At 37.0% G+C, this 16,563-nt stretch overlaps 1 protein-coding gene across 4 annotated transcripts in view; it reads left to right on the forward strand.

Moving 5' to 3' along the window:
* Window positions 1-12,463, forward strand: part of Tmem117 (transmembrane protein 117) — a 517,186-nt gene extending 504,723 nt beyond the window's left edge. For all 4 annotated transcript variants that reach the window (XM_045153094.1, XM_045153093.1, XM_045153095.1 and 1 more), the window contains one exon: window positions 10,737-12,463. In XM_045153094.1, coding sequence (XP_045009029.1) covers window positions 10,737-11,383 — 647 coding nt within the window. In that variant the 3' untranslated portion in view covers window positions 11,384-12,463. The remainder of the gene's footprint in view (window positions 1-10,736) is intronic.
* Window positions 12,464-16,563: the final 4,100 nt, after the last annotated feature.

The following is a 16,563-nucleotide window of genomic DNA, read 5'->3' on the forward strand; positions in this document are numbered from 1 at the left end:
GTCCAATTGCAGTACCAAAAGGCCCTGGCACACCCATGCTTATTCTCTCTCTCTCTCTCTTTCTCTTTCTCTCAATTAAACAAATAAAAATATATTTTTAAAAATAACAAAATGCCTGGAAAAATGGCTATGGGATTTTAAAATTTATTTTTATTAGATATAGATATTTTTAGTATTTAAAAAACACATATTGGTACCATCCTTTCTCTCATCTCTGCCCCTTTTCTGAATAAGCCCTCCTCATTGGGGATACAGGTCAACTGCATAGGGATTGTGGTCATGTATTGTGGTCATGTATTGTGGGGGCAGCAGTCAGTTATGGGGGAGATGCAATATCTCTGCATAATGTCCAACTGTGGATCTAACAGTCTTTCCACCTCCACTTCTGCAAATTTCCCTGAGCCATGTTGGGTGCTTTTTAAGTCTACTTCAGTGAAGGGCTCTTAGGAGCCTTTGGATCTCTGCTTTGGTAGGTGGTGAATATCCTCAGTGTCTATCTCCTTCATCCTTGTGCTGATATCAGGTTCACTGAGAAAGCAACACTCTCATTTCTCCAATTCCTCTGTGGTTTCTGCTGGGATCTGGTGAAGTGATCTGGGTAGCTTATCTCCTCAGGTCTAGTTCCCATCTGAAAAAGAGAAGCAAAATCTCCAAAGAGAGTGAAGTTAGCACTGGTTGAATGGGATAACCATTATTATTCTAAAGAGAATTTAAAAGGTATAGACCCTCTTATAGCCCATGATTAGTGGGAGCTTGACGACGGAAAGCAGAATTATTATGTGGATATGATTCTGACTTGTTTCCCAGTTCCAGATATGGTTTCCTTTCCACTGAGCAGATCTGTTAGTCAGTCCAAGAGCAGTTAGTTACCCACCATGGCTGTTTTGGGCCTCACAATCAATTTCTTCTGTCTTGTTTTCCAGGTCAGAGGTTCTGTCTTCCACATGAGTAACTCTGTTAATGAGGGTTTATAGAGAGGTTTTTATGAGTTCTATATGATTTTATATGTTCTCCCACTACTTTTGCATGGTGGAAATATCTTGCCTTAGTTGTGAAGTACACAGGCTCACAGATGGACAGGATTATAAATGTCTTTTCTCCCCTTTTAGCACTTTCTGGCATGAAGAAATCTAGCCAGTAGGGAGTAAGCTTCCATCTCAGTTCCAGCTTATTTTCTTCACTTCCTGCAACTGAAGCATGTGGAATGCTTCCGCAATGACAGAGGCATGTGATAGTGGAAGGGAAAGTTCAAGCAGAAATAGGGAGGGGAGGATGAGGGAGAGATGGGAGTTGAGGGAAGATGAATCAAAGTTAAGGACACGTAGATGAATCACATGGAAAGCTACTATATAGTAAGCCAACTTAAATATAATTGCTTGAAAAAGTGTTTAAATGAAAGTCATATATATGGGGGGATAAAGCTGCTTCCAGAAATCCTAGGATATTAATAATATGCCAGGATTCAGATACGTCCCAATTAGTTGCTGGTCAGGGAATCCATATAGATCCATAAAGTCATATGGGCTGTTGCCATTGATCTTGGAAGCCCACCAATAAAGAATGATACATTCTTTGGTAACTAATGGATCTCAAACATAGTGTTTGTTAAAGTCAACTGGAAAGCTTGTCAAATCCTCAGCCATATACAAGAATCTGATGCATGAGGTTTGAGATACACCTGGGGTTCACCTTTCTGCAAACCCAGCAAGTGACATGGACAGGCAGCCAGAGGACCACCCTTAGTGACCCTGAGGCCAGAGAACATTTTCTATAGGCAGAATTTCTCTCATCTTAGATTTACTTTCATATGTAAGTGCTAAAATTAAAGGCCAGTGGGTATAATGCATATTTGATAAAAATGGGTTTCCAGTAGAAAGACAAAGAGACTTCTTAGAACTAGATGACCCAACCCAGAAAATCTCACAATGTCGTATGACTAGGTAAATGTGATAGTTTGGGGCCCACAGTGGAAGTGTGATCATGGATAGGAAAGGGATCCTTGATTCTCTTTTGCTTGGTCTGCTTTCCTCTAGGAAAACCTGGGTGAGGATAGTTAAAAGTCTCTCAGAATAAGCCATGTCTCTCTTTCCTGGGTCCAGCTACTCATATTCCTATGAGCTAAATAAGACATTAAGTGCATTCTAAAATTTGATGCATGAACTCTAGCTCTAGGGTGGCCTCCATTAAGTTCTTTAACCTCTCAGAGGCTTGGTATCTGTCTGCTTAGTGGATATAGTAATAGCATTTATCCCATAGAGTTGTGTGAGAATCAAATGAATAAATGTGTGCAATGCAGTTAAGTATTGACATGTGTAGTAAGCAGACCATAACCCATCACTGCTTCTCACTTAAAGCTTTACCTTTAATTCATCCAGAGCTCTTGTTCCCTATTTAATTCCTAATTCCATCACCATTTATCCACTGTCCTGAGCTCTCTTCTGTTATGGGCAGACCCACGTTCTCAAGAGGAAGAAAGCTAAAAATGGGAAGTGCCCTCCTATAATAAAATACTCTTATATAGAGGATTAGATGATATTGATGAGTTCCCATTGACATTTTAAAAGCATTTAGAATTGGAGTATTTTTTAATCCTGATTCTAAGCTAGCTTTATTTATGCATGTCAGAAATAACTTGAATTGTTGCATCTGTTTAGCTCATCTGGGTCCTCTTGACAGATGGTTCACTGCAGTATGCATGAACATGGTTTTATAAGCTGGAGCACAGCTTATGAAAGAAATCATCTTTATCCAAGGCTGTGCTAAAATATATTTTTCCTTGGATTTCTTTTTTTTTTTTTTAACTTTAGACACAAAGCACTGGCGATTAAATCACATTGGCACTTTAAGCCAACAACCATTGTTTTCTTCTTAAAGAAAAAGAGGAAGCAGCTGTGTTATCCTCTTCTCCTTTCCTTTTCACCTATACAGTGAGCCCAGAGATGGATTAGAAATGTGATACAGTAAGTCCCTGAGGACAAGAAAGGATGACATCCCAACTCAGTCTCCAAACTCCTGAGTCCTATTAATTTCAATCCCAGTGGAAGTGCTGCCATCCGTCACCCCAGCCTGACAAAGGAAGTGTCCCTTTGGTGGCCATCATCTCAGTAAATTAGAGGGGGTTGGAGGAAAGGCCAGAAGGAAGGTCTGTGCAGCAGCAAGGATGGCATATACACTGTTGGCAAAATGATGCCCACGGGAACCCTTTTGGCGGAAATGGAAAATGAAGTAAACAAGCCTGCATAGTGTCTGTGTTCTATTTCAGTTTCCCAGGTGACATGAGGGCACAGGTGCTTTACAATAGTGAGAATATGAAAAGTAATGGATAAAAATCCCTTCATTTTATTTCCATGATTGTGCAATTTCTAGCAAATGAGTTCCTAGAGGTTGTTTTCATAAGGAGCTTGCCCATGTCTATCAGATGACAGGAAATGCTGGGAAGGGCAGGACAATAGTCCATCTAGCACAGTATTCTTTCTGACAAAACTAGCAAGGGACTAGTTAGAGGAAAATATGATGCACCCTGTGCGTGATGGTGGTCCCTGGGGATCATAATTTTATCCAAAGCACACAAAGACCTTTTGCAGTTCTCTCATTTGAAAATCCAAATCTCACCTGAAGCAATTTCCATTTGCACTGCATTTGGATAGTCTAAGCATTTACTATGTATACTAGTATAGGTAGCACAAACTCTCTTTTTCTGTCAAAAAAACTCATCTTTTTAGGATCCATGGTTAATTTTTCAGAACCTGCCAGGGACCTGAACTTATCTTCCCTACATATCCTGAGATGTCCTATCTTCAACTCATACATCTGACTATTTGAGTAACAAAATAATTATAGCATTCAGAAACTATTTCCATAACCAGAAGAAGGACTTAGAATATACAATTAATCATAATTTATGATATATGAATATTTTGTGTTCCATAATTTCCCAGATTATATTCAATTTTAACAACAACTCAGAATTCATTACATAATTGAGGCGCATTTGACTTGAAACACTGTAATTCATTTTTTAAAATATTTTCCTGTCTCACTGTAATACAGTATATATATTAGTTAACAGAGTTTGAATCTCTAGGTCCCAGATATCCAGACACACAGTGACACAAACACACAATGTCACACATGTACCATGAGGGGGACATTCATCTGGAGTTCATTTGCAGCAGCTGCAGGCCCTGGTGCATCCATTCTCTGTCTCTTTCTCTGCACCTTCCTTTCTCTGTCTCTCAAAATAAATAACAACATAGAAACAAAAACACCTGTTTAAGGTTGATATGTCAGAAACTAAACTAGGATCTGTTTCCCTAGTGTCAGAAAAGTCATAGATGAATGGTCATCTATTTGTCACATGTGCATGGCTTCTTCTTTGTATCATTATGCAGTCATCTACCTGGTACTGCCTACAATTGCCTTACCTGATTACTTCCTAAAGGAATTCTGTCATCTAGGAAGTAGCAATAAGAGAAGCATCTAGAGAAGCTTTATCAATTTCCTTTTAGGTTGTAACTAAGTACTTTCATAACTCAAAATTATTATTCACAAATTAATAAATACATTTCTCCAAATTACAAAACAGTGTCCTCATGACCCAAGCACTTAATGTAGCTTCTACATGTTTCCAACTGTCTCGAGAGACTTGAAAGATGGTAATTTTGAGAAGCCCATTTCATTGCTTTGTCTTGAATAAGAGAACCTCCAACATGACCAAAAATGCTAATACAAAAGTAGCAATTATTATATTTATCTAACACTTCTATACCTTGAGTTCATGGTTTCCTACAGCACTGTAAGCTTTGGGAGTGACCAAGACCACACAAACCACTCTGAGGCAAATGAAAGCTTTCATTATAGAAAAGTACAAGCTGCCAGGGCTGACTAACAAGAGGGGAGCACAGCCAACCTGAGTTTTCAGGTAGTGAGCTTTACAGGACTTTTTCAGTTGGAGGAAGGTAAGGAAGGAAAAAGAACTCATTTGTTAAGTTGAATAGAAAAGTTCCTTTAGGGGACATCATTACATTAACCATGTAAAGTAGCTAGGGTGTGACACCAGAACAGTGACCATGTGACTTATGAGATAAGGGGGCAGGAAACCATGACCTAGGGCATTGTTAGGCAAGGAGGGAATAATTACTGGGTGATTTCTTGAGGAATGTAGATAATCCACTTTCCTCTACCTCTGTCACCATTCTGCTGACCTTGGTGACTCCATCTTGGGAGCCGGTTCTGACCTAACAGGAACCATAATGGCTCCTACATGGCCCTAAGTAGCATGACTCTTGCACCTATCCTGATGTCTGACCAAGTGGTGCTACCTACATATGTGCTAGTCCACAGCACAATTCTATGCTAGTGCTAACTGGCAGCTCCAGAGTACAGGATTAAAATACTATATAGCTGCCTTTAAAATCATGAAAAGTTCATTAGAGGATACAAATAATGCACTTTATTTTTGTTTCCTTAGTCCAGATCTATAGCACTTTTCCCCAAATTATTTTGATTTTATACTTTAAGAGAGGTTAATATTTAATGAAGAATACATTATAATTAATTCTCCTAGGATTCTATGAACTCCAACAAAGAAACAAGATAAAATTTCCATTATCATATCATATTGGACAATCAATAATATTCATTAAAAGCATGAAATGCAAGAAAGAGGTAATCCCACTAACACCATGTGGTGATTTCTCATTAAAGGAGACAGAGAGATATTTCAATGTGGAGATGAATAGAAATAATGTATGGATACTTGCCCTATCTCTTTGCTGATTTACATTATGCTATGTAGTTGAAACAACAGGGAGAAATGCAAATGCTCTCAAGTGATTCATGTGGGCATGCTAAATGTCTTGCTGCTACTGACACATATTCACAACAATACACTTGAATAAGGGCTATGGACACTCTATTGTCTCCTCTTTGTCTTACATACTTTTCATGTCATTTTACAGTCTAATTTTATTTCACAGTAAACAGTGATTATATCCTGATTATAATCCTTACATGTTTTTCTGCCCTTCTAGTCTTTCAGCAAAATCTAATAGGATCTGGACTGACAAAGTAGAGAATAGAAACTGGAGATATGATGCACTACATTTTGGGCAAATGTATTCTATTTCATGAAGCTTTCAAAAATAACTTCTTATTTCAGCCTCACAAAAATCCTTTGAGATTGCTACACTCATATTATTCTCTATTTCATAGAATAAAATAATTGAATCTACCCATAGTTAATGAATAGAAGGATCTTGGGGAGGAAGGCAGTATCAGAGAAATTGAAGGCTTCTAGATCACTTCCTCAAATTGAAAATAAACTTGTGGACAAGAGAGGATAACCAAGCTACCCAAAATATTCTTAAGTTTGGTGTTAGAGTGAGACCTCGATCTGCTAACTTCCAATCTCACACATTGGGAGAGATGATGATCTCCTCTAACTGAAGTTAGACAATACACTTTCACCTTATTCCTTCTCTACCTCACCTAAATAGTCATATTTCAGGTCACATGAGAAATATCATGAAAAAATTCATTCATGTGAGAACTAAAGGTCATTGTGATTCAGCAGTATTTGATTGGTAGGAAAATCATTTGGAAGAATAGAGAAATATTTTTCTTGTTCTCAGTGCTCTCAGTTTGGCCAGTGTTCATTCTCACCCAATTTTCCTCTGTGAATTGCCTTTGTCTTTGCTGATTAACAACACACAAAGAATCTACTCACCAGTAGGTAAACATACTCTACTGATTGCTATAAGAAGTCCTTGCTCCTCCTTGATTCAGGGATGAAGCTATCTCCAGTTTAGGAAGGATTTCCTTATTTATGATATTTTTATTTATTTATTTATTTATTTACAAGTAGCCAGATATATACACAGAGAGAAGGGGGCAGAGAATTGGCACACCAGGGCCTCCAGCCACTGCAAATGAACTCCAAATGTATATGCCATTTTGTATATCTGGCTTTACATGGGCACTGGGGAATGGAACTTGGGTCATTAGGTTCTGCAGGCAAGCACTTTAATCAATGAGCCATCTCTCCAGCCCTATTTATGATTTTTTTTTATACAACCAAGGAATCTTTCTCCAAGTTACCTCTGAGAATCATTAAGGTGGTAGATAGTCACACAAGCTCAGAGAGCTAATGCTTCTGTCATCCAGTCTGGTTCTGTAACACTTGTAGTTATGGTTCTCTCCAGTAGATCGCTCAGAGTCCCTCTGCAACTGCCCTTCTACAATAGGAGCTACAGAATAGATTAGTGCCTCCCTAATACTAGAAGAAAATATCTCAACTCTTTCTGTCTCTTATCCTTCTCCTGCCTGTCTTTTCTTACCTTATTCCCAATAGTTTTCCTTGTTTCTCCCTTGGATCTTCCCTTGTATTTCATCTCATTGTTTTGCATATGCTATGCTATCTGTAGCATAATAAATTCATAAACCTAAAGCTAAACTGTTCAAGTATTCTCAGTCTTGTTTCTCCTTCTAGGAACATGTGAATTACTACTTCAGCCAAAATACTTTTGGCAAAAATTACTTCTTGTTTTTAGTCCATGTTATCAACATTTAGCATTTGCACTTCATATTTGTCATGTGACATGTCAATTTCACATATTACTATCTCTGGCTTGTTTCTTCAATGAAATGATGAATTCTAACTGGAAAGCAGACACATATATCTTCTCTGTCTACTGATAAACTCTCTATGCAGTCTATTATGAGTTCAATAAATGTTTTATAACAATATTTACCACTGTATTTGATTTTGGTTTTGCACACTAATCTACAAAGCAACTTGAAATACTAGGAACATTGTAAAATGGTTATAATATGTGGAATTAAGTTCAAGACAGCCATCAGTTTAAGTTTTTATCATAAAAACTAAAGCAGCTTTATATTAAAAATAAAACATGATTAAAGTCAAGACAGAAAGACTTAATAAAACAAAAAGGTGTGAGCACTGTTAACTCCTTCAGCTAGGTTTTTAAATATATGGAAAGTTACAACATCTTCAGATGAAGAGATTAACATGGTTAAAGCAAGGTTTTGATGATTTTAAAAAAAATACACACACACTATCAATCAGTGATAAAAAGTGCTGAGTCAGTGCAGGAGCAATGGTGCCTGTTAAGGCACTTGACTGTGAAGCCCTAGAATCCAGGTTTAATTTCCAAGTGCCCAGTAAGTAAGATGCACAAGGTAGCACATGCACCTGGAAGTTGTTAGCAGTGGCTGGAGACTCTGTCATGCATATTCTCTCTCTCCCTCAAATAAGTAAATAAATATAATATTTTTTAGAAAAGTACTGCATCATTATATGTTGTGTACTATGCTTAGCATCTAATAACTTCATAAGATGCTGACAACTTTGAAAACTACTATTTATTTCTGTATGTAAAGAACTGGTATTACAGAATTGAAACAACTGTCCCAAACCAAATAGCAGGCAAATTTTGGAGCCATGATTAATACTCTTTACCTTTATATATTATAGGTGCTTGAAAGTATATAATGCTGATAACAAAATTTGTCCTAAATTCCTCAAAATAATATATTTTTCCAATACTACATATTTTGTTAGAATATATTTGTACAATATATAATTCTGTACAGTTGTATCTTTTTTGAAGTTTTTTATTTTTAATATATATTTTTTACTGACAACTTCTATACTTACAAACAACAAGCCATGGTATTTCTATCCCCTCCCCTGCTTTCCCCTGCAGAACTCTGCTCCCCGTCATATCCCATTAGTCTGTCTTTTGATTTGATGTCATCATCTTTTTTTCCTGTTATGAGGGTCTTGTGTAGGTATTTCTAGGCACTGCAAAGTCTTGGATACTGAAGCCAATTTCTATCTGGGCAGTTTTATGTGAGGAGTGGTACCCTTCCTTTGGCTCTTACATTCTTTCCACCACCTCTTCCACAATGGACCCTGAGCCTTGGAGCATGTAGGATGTTTCTGTGCTGGACACTCTTCCATCCCTTCTTCTCAGCACAATTGTTGACTTTTGGGTCATCTCAGTGGTCATCATCATCTGATAAAAGAAGCCTCTTTAACCAAAAGTGAGATTAGCTTTAATATATGAATATGAACATTAAGTGTAGTACTAGAAAATTTTCAGTGCCAGGGACGGGATACCTTCCAGTGAGTTGTTGGCCAGGGAGGTCCCTGTTGTCTCCGAAACATTATAGGCTATTGCCAAGGCCCTTGGTTTTCCATGAGAAAAAGATAGTAAGACCCTATTGCTGAAGACTTCACATGCCTAAGTGGCAAAGTCACTGAAAAATCAAGCTGGTGCTAAGCAGAAAACCTTTTCCCTGTAGCTCATCCAATGAAAAGCTGGAAAGTGCTACACTGTATGCAGTCTTATGGGAGACAGAAGTCATCATCAGTGAAAACAGTGAACACTGGAAGCCTCAAGTTTGGCCAGACAGGCCACATGACTGAACAAGTGCAATAGTGGCATGTCTGCTCTGGGGGAAACCAACTGCTCTCTAATTGTACAGTAGTATCTTAATAATGTTCAGTACTATTATCTGCAAGTAAAAATGTATTGTTGGCCTCTGTATATTACACATAAAATTATAACTAAAACTTCTAGGACTAATTTCTGCAGCAAACTGGAAGGAAACATAACTATGTATTATTATATTATTATCTTTTATTCCTATATCAACATCTGTTTATAAAACTTGTAATAAATTATAATAAATAATATGGGCTGGAGAGATGGCTTAGCGGTTAACTGCTTGCCTGTGAAGCCTAAGAACCCTGGTTCAAGGCTTGATTCCCCAGGACCCATGTTAGCCAGATGCACAAGGGAGTGCATGCATCTGGAGTTCATTTGCAATGGCTGCAGACCCTGGCATGCCCATTCTCTCTCTCTCTCTCTCTCTATCTGCCTCTTTTTCTCTCTGTCTATTACTCTCAAATAAATAAAGATGACCAAAAATTTTTAAATATAATAAATAATATCATGGAATCTAGTTTCCCTTGAAATTTTTTCTATATTCTTTCCATTTACAGATGTATTCTCTGTCATATATCAAAAATTAAAACCCTATAAATATAATTGCTTCAGTACTACAAAGAAATCATAGTAGTCACAGTCTTTACCAGTCATATATGTAAAGCAGTTCATTAGCTTTGGTTATATGTCTCAAATTAATTGTGTTCCTTGTGAATTTACAGACAACATTTTCAAATCTAGAAATGAATGATGGAGGATTATTGATCTGAATCACATTAACTAATGGTTTAATCAACAGGTCACCTATAACAGCAATGTGAATTCAATTGATATACTACTGTGCTTTGCATTATAAAATGATTTCTTTCCCAGGCATAATTATAAAACTGTATGAGATGTTCAATCATACATTGGACTTTCCTAAGAATTTCATTAGAACTCTTATTTTTCAGCATTGATTGAAATAGTCTAGAGAAATAACCTAGAACCAACTGAATATAGCTGTGATGCTTATAAAAGAATAAATATATTACAAACATTATAACTTAGTAAGAGATCTTCAGTTAGGTTTCATTGCATATAATGCACTTTGTTTTATTTGCTAATTCAGTGCCTGACAGCATAGCACTATCAGAAATGAACTATTAACATGTCTAAAACATTAACAACTTATGCTATTATACCATTGTTTTCACTTTGTTGGAGAAAACTATATTGCAGTTTTACAGTCTTTGATTAATTCATTATTTCCTCTTTATGCAGGTAAATGGTTTAACTATGGAATTATCTTTCTCGTCTTGATTTTGGATCTTAATATGTGGAAGAACCAAATATTTTATAAACCTCATGAATATGGACAGTATATTGGCCCAGGACAGAAGATATATACAGTGAAAGACTCAGAGAGTTTAAAAGATTTGAACAGAACCAGATTGTCCTGGGAATGGAGGTCCAATCATACTAACCCACGGACCAATAAAACCTATGCTGAAGGCGATATGTTCTTGCACAGCAGGTTCACAGGGGCAAGCCTAGATGTCAAGTGTATGGCTTTTGTTCCAAGTTTGATAGCTTTTGTGTGGTTTGGATTCTTCATTTGGTTCTTTGGACGTTTTTTGAAAAATGAGCAAGGCATGGAGAATCAAGACAAAACTTATACTCGCATGAAAAGAAAATCCCCATCAGAACATAGCAAGGATATGGGGATCACTCGAGAGAACACCCAGGTCTCCGTGGAAGATCCACTGAATGACCCTCCTTTGGTTAGCATCAGGTCTGATTTCAATGAGATTGTCTACAAGTCTTCCCACCTTACATCAGAAAACTTGAGTTCACACTTGAATGAATCTACCCTAGGAACAGAAGCAGATCAGGACCCAACCACTTCTAAAAGTACATGTATGGACTAGACTCAGGTGGAGACAGCACAAAAAGCACCCTTGAGTGTAACTTTAAATATTTAGTCTTTCATTTTGTATATGTAAGGTTTACATAGCATTAGGTAAAGAAATACAAACAATGCCACAACGGTGCTCAACATGCTTTTTCTAGGACTCATTGTTTTCTATCTGTATTATAATCCACGTGCCTACTATATGTTTAATGGTCCTCTAGAGACTGCTTTCCACAACTGCACAAGCTGTTTCCTGACTTTCCAGCAGAGTAGATTAGCCAGTTACCCATGTATCTGATGTTCAGCCATAGTGGTGCCTTGAGACATGAAACTGTTATCACTGTACCAGACATGAAATGTGCAATGACTCTCTAACCTATTTTACATGGGATTTTTTTTATACAATTATGTTGATTAACACTTGATGTCTGAGCAGGGAAACAGACATAGTTGAAATGTGACTGAGGAAAGATGTCTCAGTTTACTGTTCCACAGCACTGTTGGTGACATTGACACCTGGGATGTAGAGGAGCAGAGTGATTACCTTTTAAATGCTATTGGCTGTCTGCCAAATACAAATACAGATGCAAAATTCAGTAAGAGGAGAATTGAAGTCCAACATGGGTCACTACTCGTGAAATGTGACTTTCTCCAGCCAGTAATTACAATTAAGTGATAATACCTAATTATGTTTTCCTAATTAAAGATAAATTGCTACTTAATTAAAAATCCTGCCCTTTACCTTTGGGAACAAAGGTTAAGAGGCACAGTTGTATGAAGTCTTAAATCTATTGGCATTTATGCAAAGTCCTAGACAACTAAGGAACTGAAGTTGTAATCACGTGAAGGTTGCACAGACCCCTATCCACAGTATTGCTCATTTGGCTGTAAATGTGGCTCTGGACAGTGAAATTGCAGCAAACATTTGAGAACCTTGAGCAAGAAAATTATGCTACAATTCATTTGGTGCAACCTTGTCGTGGAAAAAGCTGTGTAAGAATCTGTTTAATGTCTTTTGTGTATGTGCATTTTTGTTTTGGTTTCATTTTTAAAGTGTGAACATCATGCATTAATAAAGAAGAATTATATGACAGTACTTATGTGATATCATATTTGTTAGCTGGTTTGTTTAAAGGATCCCATAGTACCACCTACCTTAACAAAAGCTGATTTGAAAGGATTTTTAATAGATTCATGCAAGGCAAGTTAAAAAATAGAATACTCTTGATTTGTTTTTAATTTTATTCCATAAATATGGTTACATATTTCTTGAGGGGCTGAGGGGAGATCATTTTTAAGGTAAAATTATTTTCCTGTCCCATACTAACATTGCTGTATTTTGTCTTTATGATTTTTCACATCTCTCCTGTTTTGATCTATCTGCTTTTAGGCTTGTGACATGCTGAATTTAGCATACATAATAGAGCTGTGCATTTATCTGTCACTGGAGAGCCAGCTTTAATAAATGTCTTTCTACAATTGTTTACTAAGCAGTTGGAACCATGCCCCCGCTGTTTCTTTTACCGTTAATAGCCATGCACAGTTTTCTTGCAGTCATAAATTTCCTTGGCCCTAAAAATATGTAGGGTAAGCTCACTATAGTAACCACTGACTATTCTTTTAAAAGAAATGTTATCTTTGACATGTGGCTACGCTGGCCAATTCCAAATTTAAACAGCCTAAATATTGAACTTTCAGCTTTGGAACAAGTAAATATTACTGCCTGGAATCATATTTTATTTATTCTTGTGGGAAAAGAAAAATTGATTTAAAAATTAGGTGCTTATTACCAATATATATTATTTTATAAATATTTTTATTTATTTGCAATGGCAGTGAGAAAGAATATGTACACCAGGACCTGTAGCCACTGCAAACAAACTCCAGATGCATGTACCACTGTGTGCATCGCAGTTTACATGGGTACAGGGTATTTGAACCTGGGTTGTTGGGTTTTTCAGGCAAGAATCTTAACAGCTAAGCCATGTCTCCATCTCTCAATATGCATTCTTTATGTACATACTACTTGAGCTTTTTAATGATTAGAAATATGGTAAACAAAAAATAATTACCCTGAAACATCATGTGTTTAAGTTTCTAGAGCGTAACTAGAGTAACATCTACTGATATGAAAATATCTATCTAAATTTTCCATAAATTTCATATACATTTGAATAGCTTCCAGAAATGGAATTTTAATAATCAAACATGATTTAAGTCATCTAAGGCTTTCACTATTCATTTGTATATCCTAATATTTACCCTTTAATATTTTATTATTTATTTGCAAGACATAGAGAGACAGGGATGGGGAAAGAATGGATGACTAGGGTCTGCAGCCATTGCTAACAAACTCCAGACACATGTACCTACCACCTTGTGCATCTGATTTAAGTGGGTTCTGGGAATCAAACCTGAGTCCTTTGGCTTTGTAGGAAAGCACCTTAACCTCTAAGTCATCTCTCCAGCATGGATATCTACCCTTGTAAAATATACATGGGTCTCCTTCCTTCTCTCTTTTGACATATTTTTTAGATATTGCATTTATGCTAAGATTATAAAATCAAATTTAATTAAATCTATTTACATTTAGTCCAAGATCCTGTCATATGCCAGTAGATTCTACAAAGCCTTTTAAACACCAAATATTTTCCTCTTAAAGGGGGTAAAAAAAATAAATTTTGTGTTGGGCGTTTGGGGAGATGTCTCAGTGGTTAAAGTGTTTACCACTTAAGCATGAAAGCCTGAGAAGGCCTTAGATCACTTGATAGAATACAAGCTGCTAGGTGTGGCCTCACACACCTGTCACCCCCATTCCATAGGGTGAGGAGATCAGAGGATTGCTGGGACTCCTTGACAGAAACACAGACACTCTGTGTTGAAGGAAAGACCCCTATTTCAAAGAAATAGATGGAAAAGTGATGGAGAAGGATGCAGTGCGTGTGCATCCTCACATAGACATGCACATACCACACATTCTCAACACACACTCATGCAAAAGAAGAGATTTGTTAAAGAATTTAAATAGTTAAAAAGGATTAAAGAAACCATAAGACAATAATTCTGAAAACTTAACAAAATGTGGTGTCTTAATTGTAGTAATGCTTAAGGACTGTAAACAATTATACTTTTACTGCTCAGTAATTACAGTATTTTTCTTCCATGCAGTGCAGAATTTGAACTAATTTGGCACAATTTTAGTATCATACATTTATAAAGTACTTGATTAGTAGTTTAAGTGGAAAATTAAATAAACATTATGAATTTATGCCTGATAATATGCACTTAGAAATACATCTCATCACCACATGCCTATTTGTATTATATAACCACAGTGTTCCCTTGTCATTTAGCACATCTGAGATCAAGAGTGACTCTCACTAGAACTGTTAGGAATTATTCTTTTTCTCCATTTTCCCTAAAGCTAATTAAGCGCAAAGTCTCCTTTTATTTGCACAGCATCAGATTTCCTAGCATACAGTGTCCAGAGCACTATGGGCACTCAGATGGTCAGCCTGCTATATGCCACCCCAGGGCTCTATGAGTAGTTATATTATTTGGTTGTGTGATGGGTCACCAACAAAAAACAAAATGAAACATGAAAAAGATAATGATAAAAAGTCACTTTTAGCTGTCCTTATAACGGATAGCTTATTGTTATCTGAATATCTGATATTCAGACAAAACCTCAGAACCCAACCACTGCTTGCCATTAGTTTGTTCTCACAGAGAAGTGATCCCTATTTTAATATGTCATTCTTCATTTTGTAACTGAACTTGGATTCTGCATTTATGTTGACTTTTCTGTGGAGACTGTGGCCTGGCTCACTCTTTGGTCTGTTTATTTGCATAGTGTTGTCTCATAAAATCCACTTGTGATCCATTACCCATCCCCACTTTTAGGGCACTTAGATAAACCCAGACCTACAGGTAAAAAACTAGGACTATTCTAATTTACCCCTACATTTTTATTTTGACATTTAAACATATTTGGGCAAAGGATCACAATTATTTGGTAATCCATACAGATAAAGGAATCAGGCTTATGAATACTTGGCTTATGTAGCTGTTACTTTCTCATTGTTGGGACAAAATACCTGACCAGAAGCAATTTATGGAAGAAAACAGTTTCTCTCTAGCTTAAGGTTTCAAAAGGAAGTTTCTATTTAAAAAAAAAAAAGTTCATTTTTATTTACTTGTGTAAGAACAACAGACAGAGAAAGAGGCCAATAGAGACAGAGAGAGAGAATGGGCCCACCAGGGCCTTCATCCACTACAAATGAACTCCAGACACGTGTGCCCCTTGTGCATCTGGCTAACATGGGTCCTGAGGAATCAAGCCTGGAACCGGGGTCCCTAGGCTTCACAGGCAAGTGCTTAACTGCTAAGCCATCTCTCCAGCCCAAAAGGCAGTTTCTTTATAGTGGAGAAAGTATGATAGGAGCAGACAGTCAGGCATCACATCTTCACATCAGCAGGCAGGATGTAGCAAGAACTAGCTGAGCTGAGTGTCTTAAGCAGGGCAGGGCTTTGACCCCATAAGGCCTGTCCTGAGCAACATACCTTCTCTAGCAAATCTCCACCTCCCAAAGTTCTACAACCTTCCTAAATAGTGTCAACAACTTGATTAAATAATCAAACACATGGGGTTTGTGGGACATTTTACACTCAAGCCAAAACATTCCACCTATGATCCACATAGAGTTATTGACATCTCATGATGCAAAATGCATTAAGTTCCCATAGTCTTTACCACTCCCAATACTGTTCAAAAGTGTAAAGTCCATAGTTTCATTTGCAACTCAAGACAGTCTTTTAACTATGAACACTCTAAAGTCAAAACTCAAATATTTAACATATAATAGCACAGAGTAAACATTTCCATTAAAAGAAGGAATGAGGGCATATCAAGGAAAGACTGAACCAATGAGAGACCAAAATCCAGCTGGACAAAGATTAAATTCCTTAGCTCCATTGTCTCCTATCTGGGATTTGTGATGAGATTATCTGGGCTTTAAAAGGCATGCATAGTTCTACCTCTTCAGTTGTACTTTTATAGCATTTTCATGGGCATGATCACACCTGAGCTATTTTCTTTATTTTTGTTTGTTTCGTGAGCTATACTTCTATCCCATGGTCAAGTAAACTAATGCCTTTCTGAACACTCAGTTTCTGCAGTGGCATGGCAATTTCATC

Source organism: Jaculus jaculus, chromosome 6 (assembly GCF_020740685.1).
Source record: "Jaculus jaculus isolate mJacJac1 chromosome 6, mJacJac1.mat.Y.cur, whole genome shotgun sequence".
Taxonomy (NCBI): Eukaryota; Metazoa; Chordata; class Mammalia; order Rodentia; family Dipodidae; genus Jaculus; species Jaculus jaculus.